The sequence below is a fragment of the Pleurodeles waltl genome, chromosome 6, assembly GCF_031143425.1.
Source record: "Pleurodeles waltl isolate 20211129_DDA chromosome 6, aPleWal1.hap1.20221129, whole genome shotgun sequence".
In the NCBI taxonomy this organism is placed as follows: Eukaryota; Metazoa; Chordata; class Amphibia; order Caudata; family Salamandridae; genus Pleurodeles; species Pleurodeles waltl.
Genome location: NC_090445.1, coordinates 1,562,708,072 through 1,562,725,956, shown reverse-complemented (window position 1 = coordinate 1,562,725,956; position 17,885 = coordinate 1,562,708,072). Strand labels below are relative to the sequence as shown.

Here is a 17,885-nt window from a genome sequence, read left to right as displayed (position 1 = left end):
AAGTCATAAATGGCCACAGGGCAATGTCCAAGGCCCAACTTGACTCCTGACAGCCCAGTCACTCCACTGGGCAGGGGCAACATGGAGATTGGAGGCAGGCACCTCAGGGGGCAGCGAGGGGTAAGGGTGGGGTGTTTTTTTTTCTTCTTGGGAGGGGGTCCTTAGGCTTGGGTTTGGGAGGGGGTGGGTCCCTGCCCTTCTGTTTTGGGAACAGAGGGGTGGTCTTGGGACAGGGGGAAGGAGTGTCACCCTTCTTCACCTTAGTGGCAGGAGTACTCCTACGGGGAGTAACAGGAGTCCATTTGAAGCTGGAGGAACTGGGCTGGGGGTGGTATGGGTGGGATGGGGTGGGGCAGTGAAGAGGTAAAGGCGGGAAAGGAAACGATTCTTAGGACCAATGGGGCGGGTTGTGGGAGGAGGAATGGGAGTGGAGGTAGAGGGAGTGGTTGTTTGAGGAGGTGTGCTGTACTTGGTTGCAGGTGCATGGACAGTGTGCATGTGTGAGGTGGATGGATGTTGAGGGTCTGAGTGTGAGCATTTATGTGTCTTTGGAGGTGGGCAGACAGAGAGGGGGAGGACAAACAGGACGTGTGGATGTATGTTGTGGTGGTGTCTGCAAGTGAGGTGGGTGTACTGCATGAGGTGGTGATAGTGGTGGTGGTGGTGACTGTGCATGTGGTGCATGGGGTGCATGTCTGCGGGTCTGATGTTGTGGTGACTGTGGGCAAGGCTGTACAGGTGGCAGGATCTGGGACTGTTGATGCAGAGCATGCAGATGTGACTGCTGATACGTCTGTGAGGGAACAGAAGGATGTTGTTGTGTGTTGGCTGTGTGTATGCTTGTGGAGTGAAGTGTGCTGCCTGTGTTTGTGCAAGTTATGTCTGTTGTTTTGGGTGCATGCTTGTCAGAATGTGTGAATGGGATGGGTTGGGGGAGAGGAGGCAGGGACTGGGAACAGGTAGTTGGAGGGGGGACAAAAGAATAGGGGCACTGGCTGCTGTCAGAGAAGAGGTCAGAGCCTGAAACGATCTCTGTAGGGCTGCCAAGCCACTGTGAATGCCCTCCAGGAAGGCATTGCATTGCTGCATCTGGGATGCCAGCCCCTGGATGGCATTCACTATGGTTGAATGCCCTACAGAGATGGATCTCAGGAGGTCAATAAACTCCACTCTGAGGGCAGGAGGACTGACTGGGGCAGGGCCTGAGGGGCCTAGGGTGAAGGAGACGCCCACCCTTCTGGGTGAGCGGGCATGGGCAACTGGGTGGGGGGCTACTGGGAGGGCAGTGCTGCAACAGGGTGGCAGAAAAGTACATAGTTGGGATGGTCCTAGAGGGGTCCGCCACCACCAGGTAGCTTCCATCAGAGGAGGAATCAGAGTCAGTTGTATCAGCTCCAGTCTCCCCTGTGATGCTCTCCTCGCCCTGCAACCCACTGGTCCCCTCGGCGTCGGTGGACTCTGCCACCTGGGTCCTGTGGGTTGTAGCTCTCTCACTTGCTGGTGCCCCTGCTCCTTCGCCAGATGATTCTAGTGCACACATGGACAGTATGACAGAAGGAGGGGGGAGAAAGAAAGGGAGCACAGGGTCAATCATAGCATCAACAGCACAGATGGGACTTAAATTGCACTGAATGGACCACAGTGGCAAACCATTGCCGAGGTATTACAGCAGGAAGGAACCCAAACACTACCATTTGCACACCAACTGGGACGAACTAAGCCCTGTCTCACATGGCATGCTAGCTACCGAGCAATACCAAAAATGTATACCACCTTACATAGCTAAGCAGGACCACGCAGGAAGGGTCAGGAGGCCCATACAACTGCCCATACCAGCGTAGGACCCCATCCACGAGCCTCTCCAACTCCTCCTACGTGAAGGCTGGGGCCCTTTTCCCTGTAGCATGGGCCATGTTTCTCACACTGTTTTAAAATTTGCCTGTGCTCATTTTCTGCTCCACTTCGTCGTATTGCTCTGATTGTGCCCACTTTTCTTTTTCTGTCTCTTGCCGGTTTGTTCTGAACCTTCCGCTGTGTCGCCTGCCGCCCCGCCCTCCTCGCGCCCCCATTGGCCACTCCCTCCTTCCTCCCGCCTCCCAGCTGCTCCTCCCTCCCACCGCCCCTTCTTAATGGCACCCGTATCGTATTTTGTTTCTTGAAATTTGTTTTTCGTTTCTCACACTGTTTTAAAATTTGCATGTGCCCGTTTTCTGCTCCACTTGGTCGTATTGCTCTGATTGTGCCCGTTTTTCTTTTTCCGGCTCTTGCCGGTTTGTTCTGACTCAGCTGCTGCGGCCCCGCCCCCCTCGTGCCCCCAAGCCACTCCCTTCCACCTCCCAGCTGCTCCTCCCTCCCAGCATGGGCCATGGCATGGCCTCCCAGCTGCTCCTCCCTCCCAGCATTGGCCATGGCAGGTTCCAGACACAGGTCACAGCACCACACGCAGTGGAGATGTTGTTGGGTGGAAAGTCAGGAATCAAGTGAAGTGATAGAAAGCAATTGGTGATCACGTTTGCCGCGGTGAACACCGTCACAGCTGACGCTGATCATCATTAGTTCCTGTACTTCATCGAGCCCCATGTTAGCCAATGAGGAATTGCACGGCGGTGGAGACCGCCTTCTGCCATGATGCTTAACGCCGGCGGAGTGAGGTCACTTCCACCTGTCCCTGCATACAGGCGATTGACATTTCCTACTGCTAGTACTGATGTATTAATTTGATATGTGCGTCATTGGTGTCAATGGTACACACCTTGACAATTCTAGTGTCATACATACATACATGCTCTGTGTACTATGATGTTGTGTTTCCATTGGTTCTGGTGTCACACCCATCTTACTTTTGGCTTACTTAGATACCAACCACTGCAGAGGAATAGGAGGAGGAGGAGGAGGCAAGCACCTGTGTACAGACCCCTTGTGGACTTGCTTACTCTGGAGGACTGACACATCATACTCACCTATCGTCTGGACATGGCCACAATCACAGAGCTGTGTGCACAATTGGAGTCTGATCTGATACCTGCTAACCATAGCACCACAGCAATTCCCTCTCTTGTTCAGGTACTGTCAGTGCTCCATTTTCTGGCAAACTGGTTCTTTCCAGGTGACTGGAGTCTTGGCTGCAGAAATGTCACAGCCAATGTTCTTGATTGTTCTTGGGAGGGTGTTGGCTGCCTTGCTCAAACACATGTGCAACTACATTGCATTCCCCCAGGTTGATGATTCACCCACTGTGAAGGCAGGATTCTACGCAATGGGATTCATACCACATGTGATCAGGGCCATTGACGGGACCAATATTGCTTAGTCCCTCCCTTGGCAAATGAACAGGTGTAGAGGAATAGTAAGGAGTTTCCACTCTCTCAATGTCCAGATGATGTGCCTTGCTGACCAGTACATGTCCCACGTCACAGCCAAGTATCCTGGATCTGTGCATGATGCCTTTGTCTTGAGGAATAGAAACATTCCGCAAGTGACGGCACGACTATAGAGGCACAGAGTGTGGCTTATGGGTGAGCTTGTGTCCCCACCCAATGTATGTCAGTGTCTGCCTACTACAGTCATACTGCATGCCATTGTGCATGGCTAATGTGTGTCCCTCACTATTTCATTCATTCATTTGCATTTATAAAGCGCGCTACTCACCCGTAAGGGTCTCAAGGCGCTCAGGTCAGTGCTCAAAGAGCCAGGTCTTGAGCTGCCTCCTGAAGGAGAGGTGGTCAGGTATGGTGCGAAGGTGGCTGGGCAGAGAGTTCCAGGTCTTCGCTGCCAGGAAAGAGAAGGACCTTCCTCCGGCGGTGGCTTTGCGGATGCGGGGTACGGCTGCCAGGGCTTGTCTGGTCGAGCGTAGGGTGCGCGGAGGAGTGTAGAAGGAGATGCGGTGGTTGATGAGTTTTGGTCCGAGGTTGTGAAGGGCTTTGTGTGAGTGGGTGAGGAGTCTGAAGGTGATCCTCTTGTTGACTGGGAGCCAGTGAAGTTTCTTCAAGTGTCCGGAGATGTGGTGGTGGCGGGGTATGTTCAGGATGAGTCGTGCGGCAGCGTTCTGGATCCGTTGAAGTTTCCTCTGCAGCTTGATGGTGATGCCGGCATACAGAGTGTTCCCATAGTCCAAGCGACTGGTGACGAGGGCGTGGGTGACGGTCTTTCTGGTATCGGTGGGGATCCAGCGTAAGGTCTTGCGGAGCATGCGGAGGGTGTGGAAGCATGCCGAGGTCATCGAGTTGACCTGTCTGGACATGGAGAGGGATGAGTCCAGGATGAAGCCGAGGTTGCGTGCGTGGTCGGTGGGTTGGGGAGTGCTGCCTAGGGCGGGAGGCCACCAGGAGTCGTCCCAGGCGGTGGGTGTAGGGCCGAGGATGAGAACCTCCGTCTTCTCTGTGTTCAGTTTCAGCCTGCTGTCTGTCATCCAGTTCGCTACTTCCTTCATGCCTTCGTGTAGTCTGGTCCTTGCTGAGGTGGGGTTGTTGGTGAGGGATAAGATGAGCTGGGTGTCGTCGGCGTAGGATATGAGGTCGAGTCCGTGTTTTCGTGCGATGTTCGCCAGGGGGGTCATGTAAATGTTGAAGAGTGTGGGGCTGAGGGAGGATCCTTGGGGGATGCCGCAGATGATCTCCGTGGCTGTAGATCTGAAGGGGGGGAGGCGGACTCTCTGAGTTCTTCCGGAGAGGAAGGAGATGATCCATTCCAGGGCCTTGCCTCTGATGCCGGTGTTGCTGAGGCGGTGTATCAGGATACGGTGGCAGACCGTGTCGAAGGCTGCAGAGAGGTCCAGGAGTATGAGGGCCACGGTTTCTCCCTTGTCGGTCAGGGATCTGATGTCGTCCGTGGCTGCGATGAGGGCGGTTTCGGTGCTGTGGTTAGCTCTGAAGCCGAACTGTGTGGGGTCGAGTGAGTCGTTGGTTTCCAAGGCGGTGGTGAGTTGAGCGTTGACGATTTTCTCAATCACTTACCGGGGAACGGTAGGAGAGAGATGGGCCGGAAGTTTTTGAGTTCGGTGGGGGTCTGCTGTTGGTTTCTTTAAGAGGGCGTTGAGCTCTGCGTGTTTCCAGCTCTCTGGGAAGGTGGCGGAGGTGAGAGATGCGTTGATGACGTCTCAGAGATGGGGTGCGATGATGTTGTCGGCTTTGTTGTAGATGTGGTGCGGGCAGGGGTCGGATGGAGATCCAGAGTGGATCGAGTTCATGACGCAGGTGGTTTCCTCAGTGGTGGTTGGGTTCCAGGTGAGGATGGTGGTGATGTCGGTGGCGGGTTCTGGGGGTGGGTTCGTGTTGGTAGTGGTGAAGCTGTTGTATATGTTGGCGATTTTGTGGTGGAAGAAGGCTGCGAGGGAGTCGCAGAGGTCCTGTGAGGGAGGGATGGAGTTGTTTTCTGCGTCGGGGTTGGAGAGCTCTTTGACGATGCCAAAAAGTTCCTTGCTGTTGTGGGCGTTGTTGTCTAGTCTGTTCTGGTAGGCTGATTTTCGTGCGGCGCGGAGGCGTTGGTGGTGTTGGCGGGTGGCGTTCTTGAGGGCTGACATGTTCTCCTCGGTCTGGTTGAGGCGCCAAGACTTCTCGAGGGTACGGCATTCTTTTTTGGAGTCCTTGAGGTCGGGGGTGAACCAAAGGTTTTTCTTGTGGTTGTTGGTGTTAGCTTGGGTCTTCAGGGGGGCCAGGAGGTTGGCGCAGTCTGAGATCCAGCTCGTGAGGTTGTTGGCAGCTTCGTTGGGATTAGTGGTGCTGGTGGGTTGGTTCTGGGAGACGGTCGATGCGAGCTGTTCTGTGGTGATTCGATTCCAGTGTCTTCTTGGTGGTTGCTGGGTGTGGTGGTGCATGGTGGTCTTCTTGAAACTGAAGTGGACACAGCTGTGGTCCGACCAGGTGAGTTCGGTGGTGTGGCTGAAGGAGATGTGTTTGCTGGAGGAGAAGATGGGATCGAGCGTGTGTCCGGCGTAGTGGGTGGGGGTGTTGACTAGCTGTTTCAGTCCTAGGTTGGCGAGGTTGTCCAGTAAGGCTGTGGTGTTGTTGTTGGTGTGGTTCTCCAGGTGAAAGTTGAGGTCCCCTAGGAGGATGTAGTCGGTGGACGAGAGTGCGTGAGGGTTGATGAAGTCTGCGATGTCTTCGCTGAACTTGGTGCGTGGTCCTGGTGGTCTGTACATGAGGGTGCCTTTGAGGGTGGTCTTGGGGTCGCTGTGGATCGCGAAGTGGAGGTGTTCGGCGTTGGGGAGTGAGTTGTCGATGTGGGTCGAGATACGGATGGAGCTTTTGTGTGCGATGGCGACGCCTCCTCCGATGCGGTTGGTGCGGTCTTTCCGGATGATTTTGTAGCCGTCAGGGATGGCTATGGCGATGTCGGGTGCCGAGGAGGGGTTCATCCAGGTCTCTGTGAGGAAGGCGATGTCCGGGTTCGTTGAGTTGATGAGGTTCCACAGTTCGATGGCGTGTCTGTGGACGGAACGGGTGTTGACCAGGATGCAGTGGAGATTGCTTCCGGGGGAGTCGTTCTTGACGGGAGCGGTGTGAGTCCGTAGGCAGGTGAAGCGGCAGCTGCTGCAGGTGAAGGGTCCGTGGGTTCGTTTCGGGGTGCCGCGGTAGCAGCCCGGCGTGCGGCCGGGGTTGAGGGTGGTGGGCAAGGTGACTCCGGCTACCCAAACCTGTCCTGTCTGTTAACCCCTGTTATGAATCCGAGAACAGGGGCTGAATTGGCACAATGATGCTCATGGGCATACCAGGAGGATTGTGGAACACACTTTAGTTCTCCTGAAAGCCAGGTTCAGATGCCTCCATTTGACAGATGGATCCCTATGCTACTGTCCTGAGAAGGTCTGCCAGATTGTGGTGGTCTACTGCATGCTGAACAATTTGGCCCTCAGACGCCATGTGCCCTATCTGCAGGAGGAGGGGGATGATAATGCGCCTGTTTCAGCAGTGGACACTGAGGACAGTGAAGACGAGGAAGAGGAGGAGGATGTGGACAACAGGACTCATATCATTCAGCAGTACTTCCAATGATACACAGGTAAGACTGTGACCCCCTGACCTGCTTTGGGCCAGGAGTACATTCGGCTCCACCAGCCTGCCTCCGTGCCCCTGACCCCGCCGTTGCTGCAAGGAGAAGTCCCTGGTGCCTAGTGGTAGGCGTATCTGCTTTGTACCGTGTATTTCGTTGTTTGCCTATCGGATTTCGTTTCTTACAAAAAAAATTTGTTTCTCACACTGTTTTAAAATTTGCCTGTGCCCATTTTCTGTCGTATTGCTCTGATTGTGTTCGCTTTCCTTTTTCTTGCTCTTGCCGGTTTGTTCTGACCCTTCCGCTGTGTCCCCTGCCGCCCCGCCCTCCTTGCGCCCCCATTGGCCACTCGCTCCTGCCTCCCGCCTCCCAGCTGCTCCTCCCTCCCACCTCCCCTTCTTAATGGCGCCCGCTGCGCGGCGCCTAGTGTGACCCCCCGACCTGCTTTGGGCAGGAGTACACTCGGCTCCACCAGCCTGCCTCCATGCCCCTGACCCTGCTGTTGCTGCAAAGAGAAGTCCCTGGTGACTAGTGGTAGGCGTATCTGCTTTGTACCGTGTATTTCGTTGTTTGCCTATCGTATTTCGTTTCTTGCAATTTGTTTTTCATTTCTCACACTGTTTTAAAATTTGTCTGTGCCCGTTTTCTGCTCCACTTGGTCGTATTGCTCTGATTGTGCCCGTTTTTCTTTTTCCGGCTCTTGCCGGCTTGTTCTGACCCTGCTGCTGCGTCCCCTGCGGCCCCACCCCCTCACACCCCCATGGCCACTCCCACCCACCTCCCAGCTGCTCCTCCCTCACACCTCCCCTTCTTAATGGCGGCCACAGTGCAGCCGTGCACCAGAGGTGCGCCAGAGGCATGCCTGTCTGCGCCCGTCCGCGCCTGGACTGCGCCCAGTGCCCGGCCCCCTGGTCCACACTCCTCCTGCCCCCCAAGCGCCACTACTCCTCCACAGAGCTCCTTGCTCTCAACCCCGCCTCTGCCCAGGCCAACCCCAAACACACACACGGTCCTTTCACATGCCACTCATGCCACTTCTCTTGCACTCACAACAACACCAACAAGCACCACAACAACATCAAACCCCCCAATCACCTCAACTGCATCCTCCTTAACATCAAGCTTTGGGACCTACTCACCGCAAACTCTCCCGACATCGCCTTCCTCACTGAAACATGGATGAACTCCTCATCAGAACCCGACATCGCCACAGCCATCCCAGAAGGTTACAAAATCACCCGTAGAGACCGCACCAACAAACCAGGAGGAGGAATCGCCATGATACACAGAAACTCATCAAGATTTCCACCAACACCAACGACACCCTAGATAACGCAGAACACCTACACTTTTAGGTACACATCAACACCAACACCACCCTAAGAGGAACCCTCATCTACAGACCACCAGGACCCCGCACCCATTCTGTGACACTATCGCCGATCAGCTCCCACGCCCTCACTCCCACAGACTACATCCTCCTTGGGGACCTTAACTTTCACCCGGAAAGCACCCACGACAGCAACTCCACTGCCCTGCTGGACAACCTCGCAAACCTGGACCTCAAGCAACTGGTCACCTCACCCACCCACTCAGCCGGACACATGCTAGACGCCATCTTCACCTCCAGCAGCCACATCACCTTCACTCACACCACGAACACCACTGGACTGACCACCACTGCGTCCATTTCTCCTTCCTGAAACCCCCCACCCACCACCAACAACATCCTACCCCCTACCGCAAGTGGAACAAGATCTCCAAAGAACACCTGATCTCCAACCTTGCACAACCTCCACCTCTCAGCACCAACGACCCCAACGCCGCCGCCCTCAGCCTCACACAATGGCTAGAAACTTGTGTAGACTCCCTGGCCCCTTTCAAAATAAACAACAACACCTTCACCATCAAGACCGCCCCCCCGGTTCACTACAGAACTTCAGTCTTCCAAACGAGAATGCCAAAAAATTGAGAAAGCCTGGCGCCAAGAACCCTCAATGAGCAACTTTTCCGCCCTCAAATCAGCCATGCTCAAACACCACCAACTCATCCGGACAACCAAACGGTCCTTCTACAAAGAACGCATGGACAACAACACACACAAAAGCAAGGAACTTTTTGCCATCATCAAAGAACTCACCAAACCCAAATCCTGCACCATCGACCCTCCACACTCCCAAGACCTCTGTAACTCCCTCTCCATCTACTTCCACCACAAGATCGCAGACATACACGACAGCTTCACACCGTCAGCACCCACCATCACCACCACCGACACAACCAACCCCACAACACCCTGCCGCACCAACCTACCGAACACTTGGACCCCCACCAACGACGAAGAAATCGGCAAAACCATTAGCTCCATCCACTCTGGCTCCCCAACAGACCCTTGCCCCCACCACATCTTCAACAAGGCCAGCCAAATCATCGCTCCCCCGCTCCGGGCCCTCATCAACAGTTCCTTCGAGACCGCAACCTTCTCAGATATTTGGAAACACGCTCTTCTCAATAAACCCAAAGCAGACTCTGAAGACCTCACAAACTACCGACCCATCTCTCTTCTCCCTTTCCCCGCAAAGGTCATGGAGAAAATAGTAAACATAAACTGTCTCGCTTCCTAACAACATACTCGACGTCTCCCAGTCTGGATTCCGCAAAAACCACAGCATCGAGACCGCCCTCATCGCCTGTACAGACGACATCAGGACCAGATTGGACAAGGGCGAAACTCTCACCCTCATCCTCCTAGACCTCCCTGCAGCTTTTGACACCGTATGCCATCAAACCCTCCGCACACGCCTCTTCGACACAGGAATTCGCACAAGGCCCTGGACTGGCTCACCTCCTTTCTCTCCGAAAGAACCCAAAGTGTTTGCCTCCCTCCTTTCTGGTCTACAGCCACCAAGACCATCTGTGGCGTCCCCCAAGGATCCTCCCTCAGCCCCACCATATTCAATATCTACATGGCACCTCTCGCCAACATCATACACACCCACTGCCTCACCATCATTTCATACGCTGATGACACCCAGCTCATCATCTCCCTCATGAGGAACCCAGCTACCGCCAAGAATAACCTACACGCCGGACTCCTCGCCATCGCTAACTGGATGACAGCAAGCCACCTCAAATTGAACTCAGAAAAAAACAGACATCATCATCTTCGGTCCCAACAAGACAGCATGGAACGACTCCTGGTGGCCCACTACCCTTGGATCACCCCCAACACCCACCACCCACGCACGCAATCTTGGTATCATACTGGACTCATCCCTCTCCATGACTCAGCAAATCAACACAATATCATCCTCCTGCTTCAACACCCTTCGCATGCTACGCAAGACTTTCAAATGGATTCCTTTAGAAACAAGAAAAACAGTCACCCACGCCCTCATAAGCAGCAGACTGGACTACGGCAACGCCCTCTATGCAGGGACAACAGCCAAGCTTCAGAGAAAACTCCAGCGAATCCAGAACGCACGCCTCATCCTCAACCTCCCTCACCACGAACACATCTCCGCCCACCTCAGATCCCTACACTGGCTGCCCATCCTTGTCCACGCTCACAAAGCCCTCCGCGACACTGGACCGGCCTACCTCAATGAACGAATCAACCTCCACAAACCAACTTGCCAGCTCCGCTCCACCGACCTCGCCCTCGCTACAGTCCCCCGCATCCAACGCACCATCTCCGGCGGCAGATCCTTCTCCCACCTCGCCGCCAAAACCTGGAACTCCCTCCCCACCAACCTATGCAAGACCCAGGACCTCCTAACCTTCTGAAAGCACCTCAAAACTTGACTTTCCGAGCAGTAACCCTCCCCCAAGCCTTGAGACCCTACCGGGTGAGTAGTGCGCTTAAGACATTTGTTTGATTTGATTTGATTTGACTGTTGATCTATCCATGTCTCCATTTTAGTAATGTGCTGTGTGGCTGTAGTGTTGTGCCAGTCACTACCTTTGCATCCCAACTGTAAGGAAATGCCTCCTTGGCATGGTTACCCCCTGACTTTTTGCCTTTGCTGATGCTATGTTTTGATATGAAAGTGTGCTGAGGCCTGCTAACCAGGCCCCAGCACCAGTGTTCTTTCCCTAACCTGTACTTATGTTATCACAATTGGCACACCCTGGCATCCAGGTAAGTCCCTTGTAACTGGTACCCCTGATACCAAGGGCCCTGATGCCAGGGAAGGTCTCTAAGGGCTGCAGCATATCTTATGCCACCCTGGGGACCCCTCACTCAGCACAGACACACTGCTTGCCAGCTTGTGTGTGCCGGTGAGGACAAAACGAGTAAGTCGACATGGCACTCCCCTCAGGGTGCCATGCCAACCTCACACTGCCTATGCAGTATAGATAAGTCACCCCTCTAGCAGGCCTTACAGCCCTAAGGCAGGGTGCACTATACCATAGGTGAGGGCACCAGTGCATGAGCACTGTGCCCCTACAGTGTCTAAGCAAAACCTTAGACATTGTAAGTGCAGGGTAGCCATAAGAGTATATGGTCTGGGAGTCTGTCAACCACGAACTCCACAGCACCATAATGGCTACACTGAAAACTGGGAAGTTTGGTATCAAACTTCTCAGCACAATAAATGCACACTGATGCCAGTGTACATTTTATTGTAAACTACACCCCAGAGGGCACCTTAGAGGTGCCCCCTGAAACCTTAACCAACTACCCGTGTAGGCTGACTGGTTTTAGCAGCCTGCCACACTCGAGACATGTCACCCTAATGTGTCGAGCAGCTGCACAGGCACGAGCTGAACATTCGGCTCGGGTGGCGGCACGCGGTCTGAAGATGAGCCACGTCCCCAGCCTGCTCTGCACATTACGAGGCCCCAAATTGGCCATGGGACCTCATTCTTTTTTACCACGACGCGCTTCCAGGCAGGTCTGACCTCCCCCACTCACCTGTTCTTCCTTTCTTCTTTTTTTTCTTGTTGTTTTGTTGTGCCTTCCTTTATGTTTTTTCCCTTTCCCATATTACCCCTCTCTTCCCAGCATTCCTTGTTCCCTACTCTCTATGGCTCCTAGTCCATTATGTTCTATGTGTTTTTCCCTATCTAAGATGGTGTCCTTGTACTTCCTGTTGGTCGCTTCCTGTTTGTTGGTTTTTAAGGGCTGTGATTCTTTCTCTCCTTGCCCTGCAACACTTTCTGTTTGGATGGTGTCTTCGCTCCTGCTTCCTTGTATTCTATACTGGTTCTCATTTGTTCCAGTGTTTTTCCTGTACTTTTGCTCCTGTTATTACTTATTCATTTTGTTCCTGTTGCAGGAACCTATCCTTTTGGAGGTTTTTCCCCTTTCAGGGTTTTTTTCCCTCTGGCACTACTTCTGAGGGACACGGCCTGCTCTTGGTCAGTACACTGGCAAGTGGCAGGGGCTCACTGGTGTGCTGTGTACTCCTGCATGATGTTTGCCATGTCATTCAGCACCCCTGCAATGGAGGCCATGGTGGTATTCAAGGCCTGCAATTGTTGCATGACCTCCTGGTGGTATTCCCCCTGGATCTGCTGGTTCTCCTGCTTGATGTTGAACACATGACCCATCCTGTCCTGGGATTGTTGGTATGCCCCTATGGCATTTGTGAGTGCCTCCTGCGCAGTCGGTTCACTGGGCCTGGCCTACCCCTGGTGCACAGCTGTCCTCTGACTGTCCATGGCCCCCTGTGCCTTTGTCTCCTGAACAGTGGGCCTACTCCCACTGACACCAGGTTCTTCATCATTTTTTCTGTGTGGTGTCGACTCAGGTCCCTGTACAGGTGGGCACACTACTGATTGACGTGTCCTGGGGACAGAGGTTTGAGGGCATTGGGTGGCTGCTGTGGTGTTTGAGTCTGAGGGTGGGGGCCCTGTGGCGGACTGGCTGTGGGGTGTGGTAGCCGAATGACCAGTGGTCCCAGGTTGGCCAGGGAGTTCACCCAGATCAAGACCTCCATAGTTGCTGTTGTCGCTGAGTCTGGTGGGGGACTGGGCTGCCGTAGCACCTCCTTGCTGCTGACATTGGCTGAGGCACCTGTGGGGGTGATTTGTTAGGGTAATTTACTGTCACCTATTCTACATTTCTACCTTTCCCAATGATATTGCTGTTGTCCTCCCACCTTTGGTAGTGTATGGTGATGGATTGTAGGGATGGTAGTTCTACATGCTGTCCATTCATTGGTGGTGGGTGTGCATGCAGAGCTGGGAGGGAAGTGCTTGCAGTGTGTATGGCATGCAGGGGTAAACATTTAGGTGTGGTAATTGGGGTGGTGCACTGTGTGGGATGGAGTGGAGTGAAGGCAGTCAGGGTGAGGGGGGTGAGATGGCATGCAGGTATGGGGTGGTGGTAGGTTGTTAATTGTGACTCAATAGTGTCCAGTCCTCCGGCTACTCCAGCGAGTTCCTCAGGATGCAGCATTGCCAAGACTTGCTCCTCCCATGCTGCCAGCTGTGGGGAAGGATGTGGGGGTCCACCGCGAGTCCTTCTGATGACGAGCTGATGCCTTGCTGCAATGGAACGCACCTTCCCCCGTAGGTTGTTCCACCTCTTCCGAATGTTGTCCCCTGTGTGTGGATGTTGTCCCACGGCATTCACCCTGACCATGATCCTCCGCCATAGCTCCATCTTCCTGGCAATGGAGATCTGCTGTACCTGTGCTCCAAACAGCTGTGGCTCTACCCTGAATATTTCCTCCACCATGACCCGCAACTCCTCATCATTGAAACAGGGGTGCCTTTGTGGAGACATGGGTATTGTGTGGTGTGTGTATTCTGCAGAGGGTGTTGAGTGATGTGGTGGGGTGTGTGGTGCATGACAAATGAATGGGTAGTTGTGGTATGTGTGTGCTGTCTTCTTGTGGTATGTGTGTGCAACCTTGCAAAGGTTTGTGGGTGATGTGGGGGGTGTTTTATAGTGCTGTTGGTAGGTGTGTGTATTTGTATCAGGTGTGGGTTTTTTGTTCTGGCCAATGTTGTCTTGTTTTGTTTTTAGGTTGGCATTTCTGCCGCAGCAGTGTGCACCACCAATGGTTTACCACCGTTGACTATCCCCTGTGGTGATTTGTGGGTCATTATTTGGAGGGTGTTGTTTTGGTGGCATAACGGTATGGGTGCTAGTTCCAACAGTTTATCACATTCATTGGGTCTGGCGGATTTGTGGTTGTGGCTGGTTTCTGTTGGTATTGTGTGTGTATGTCATAATCTGGCAAATGGATGTTCGCCTCCGCGGCGGTATGTTGGCAGCCGTCACCGCAGCGGTATTCGACATTTACCGGCAATGTCATAATGAGGGCCAATATCTTTAATTAGTTGAGGTTACCCAATAACACCTATCAAGATGGGGTCAACTTAATGCTATCCAAATTATGTCAGTACCATCATTGTATACCCCATTTCCAACATCCCATTAGCCATTCCTTCACATTTAAAAAGAAATCTATCCTACTATTTCTTCATTCCTTTGGAACAGTAAGAAACCCTATATATCCTTGCTGAAATGTAAACGTTCTAAATCTTATGGTGGTGCAAATTTCCCTGATTTCTCCAAATATTACATGGCTTTTATGCTGAAACAATCTGCATATTGGATTTTAGAATCCCCAAGATATCACCCATTATGGATTGATTTGGAAAAAAAAACTTTCTATCACCTTTCTCTTTCCAAAATAATTGGTTTTCACACATAAATTATAAGCTCTTTTAACTCTCATTCTTAAATTCTCTTGTAAACTTCTTGCTCCCATACTATTTTATTTTCCCACAGATATCCACACATTTCTTAACTCTGCTATTTGGCACAATACGTTTATACAACTTAATACCAAGTCTATTGAGAACTTAATCTGGGTAAAACACCTCTCAGTTCAAAACTCCACTATATCCCTCGCGCAAGCTCAAGATCTTTTTGATTTCCCCCCTTCTTTTCAAAATACATTTCAGCTTTTACAAGATTCCACATCTACTGCCATTCTAGCACCCATTTCACATCCCCTTCCCCTTCCACTACAGGTTTACGTGATCTTTAGTACTCATCAAACACATACACAAGTGACAACACATTTTATTTAATTTGCAAACAAATATAAATAAATATATTAAAAAATTAATTTTAATAGGAAGGTTGGAGCTTTTCTAAATGCAAATGAAACCACACATTGCTTGTTAAATAATATGTTTGATGCACCTGCACTTCCCCACAAATCAATCTAAAGATACTAATATAATGTTTAGCCCCCAATTCAAATTCCTTGACATTTACAGTAAGTTTTAAAATTTTCACTTGTGGGTTTAGTCACTTTATGTATATACACTTTAATAATCTATAAATATATTATTTAATTTTCGAAGCAATCGCGGACCCCCTGAGGAAGCTTTGCGGACACTCTGGGGTCCCCGGACCACAGGTTGGGAACCACTGGCAGACATGCATCCTATTTGATTGGTTTTAAAACATAAGATCTTATGGACCCCAATCCATAGACTTGATATGACCTACATGCATCCTATCTCATTGGTTTTAAAACATAGGATCTTATGGACCCCAATCACTACCTTTTTGGACAATTTTGCAGACATTTCTTTTGCCATCACCCTAATGTGTCGAGCAGCTGCACATACACGAGCCGAACATTCGGCTCGGGCCGCGGCACGCGGTCTGAAGATGAGCCACGTCCCCAACCTGCTCTGCACATTACGAGGCCCCAAATTGGCCATGGGACCTCATTCCTTTTTACCGCAACGCGCTTCCAGGCAGGTCTGACCTCCCCCACTCACCTGTTCTTCCTTTCTTCTTTTTTTTCTTGTTGTTTTGTTGTGCCTCCTTTATGTTTTTTCCCTTTCCCATATTACCCCTCTCTTCCCAGCATTCCTTGTTCCCTACTCTCTATGGCTCCTAGTCCATTATGTTCTATGTGTTTTTCCCTATCTAAGATGGTGTCCTTGTACTTCCTGTTGGTCGCTTCCTGTTTGTTGGTTTTTAAGGGCTGTGATTCTTTCTCTCCTTGCCCTGCAACACTTTCTGTTTGGATGGTGTCTTCGCTCCTGCTTCCTTGTATTCTATACTGGTTCTCATTTGTTCCAGTGTTTTTTCCTGTACTTTTGCTCCTGTTATTACTTATTCATTTTGTTCCTGTTGCAGGAACCTATCCTTTTGGAGGTTTTTTCCCCTTTCAGGGTTTTTTTCCCTCTGGCACTACTTCTGAGGGACACGGCCTGCTCTTGGCGTATCCAGTGCCTGCAGCACCGTGGCTACCAGAAAGAGTCGCCCCTACCTGGGCCAAGGCCAAACATTCAGGAACAAGATCCTCGCCACTCGTTCGGCGGACTCCAGGTTAAAGCAGCACGTAAGTCGTGACATAATGAAGAAGTTGTTCTTCAACCTCCTTGACTTCCCTCTGTACAACAATGTTGACTGTTTTCAATTATTTATTTACATTACACTTATCTATGTAAATATCCATTATTTTAGCCATGAAGCATGTATATAGTCTCACCTATTTTATTTAGGTCGTATATTTATCATTCCCATTGTCTTTTTTCTCTGGATAATGCTGTATTTCCTAACTGTACTTTGTTTCAATTTTAATAAAACTCCTTTTAAACTTGAAAAGCTTATGAGAATGTATCATAAGACTGCAAACAAGTATCTGAATTCATTACTAAAGGAGATGCTCAGGTTGATACTAATCCAGTGAGGCAACTAATCAGGCAATACACTTTGACTTGATCTTGTCAAAACTGGGCAAGGCGTAAAGAAAACTGTACTGTAAGAGAATCCAAAACTTCTCTTAACTTCACTCGATCCCCAGAAAAAGTTGAGCACTTAAAAGGACTATGGGGATGTCTGTAGACCGTGACACCATGGTTTGCTTTGGTACCTTATTCTCAAGTAGCAATTGTAATTCTTGTGCTACATCCAGAGAACAATCTGTAGTGTTAACAAACCTAAGTACTTGTTGGTGTCACATTCTGCCAAAGACTAGATGCTGAAAGGGTCTGTTGAGGTCTACTCTTGATTGGCCCTGGAACGGGTAACTTCTCTCAGTAGCCATGGATCCAGCCTACACTGAAAGGTATATGTGAAAGGTATCAAGTGTTTCCTTAAGAAGGTTCCAGATAGGAGTAAATACACCTCCTTTGAAATACCGTAGCTCTTGATAATAGAATAGAATTGAAGTGATGAGCAAGGCACAAAACTCCCCTGACATCAGGAAGAACAAATGAGCAAGGCAAGGAAATACTCAGCAGAATCCAGTAGAAGTTCCAACTGCTGGAAGTAAAAATCAGGGACCAAAATAGTTGCTTGGGAGTGAAGAACACAACAATAAATAAGAGAAAACTGCCTCATGAAGCATCATTCGCTTGGAAGTGCATTCTTATATTTGAGTCAAACAGAAACATACCTCATAGGAAAAGGAAGTGTTTAACCTTGGATTGGGAACCTCAAAAAATGTCCTACAGACAGACCTGCATCTTTGGATAGGCAGCTTGTAAGGTTTGTCCATGTCACTTTTCTGAAAACCATGGCATTCATTTGATACACGAAGAAGAAGCCCAAGTTTGACAACCTTCACCCTGTGATGAAACCTGCTGTCCTGTTGCAGATCTTTATGCCTGTCACTCAAGGCAGCTCTCGCCCCTCCACCCAGTTCACCATAACTGCAGGCAGAAGAACAAGCAACCAACTACATACTGCCCGGAAGATCAAGGAGCGGCCCCACTTCAGAACTTGTAGCCTCAAGTATGTTCTCTATACTTCTCTAAGCACAAATGAAACACTGTTCTGAATAGGCCTAAGTTTGGGATAGCCTTTGTCATTCACTCTTCCTTCCCATTCCTCAAATGAATCTCCCACTCGGCTCTCCTGGTGCTCCGTGGAGTCTGTGGACTGGCTGCTTCACGTGAGGCCTCTG

The 17,885-nt window shown here is 51.1% G+C and overlaps 1 protein-coding gene across 1 annotated transcript in view; it reads right to left on the bottom strand.

Annotated features, from left to right (window-relative positions):
• The window catches only part of TNFRSF8 (TNF receptor superfamily member 8), a 96,281-nt gene extending 83,738 nt beyond the window's left edge, over positions 1–12,543 (bottom strand). The window contains exon 1 of the mRNA XM_069242293.1: positions 12,383–12,543. Within this exon, the coding sequence (XP_069098394.1) occupies positions 12,383–12,543 (161 nt within the window). The remainder of the gene's footprint in view (positions 1–12,382) is intronic.
• Between the last annotated feature and the right edge of the window lie 5,342 nt (positions 12,544–17,885).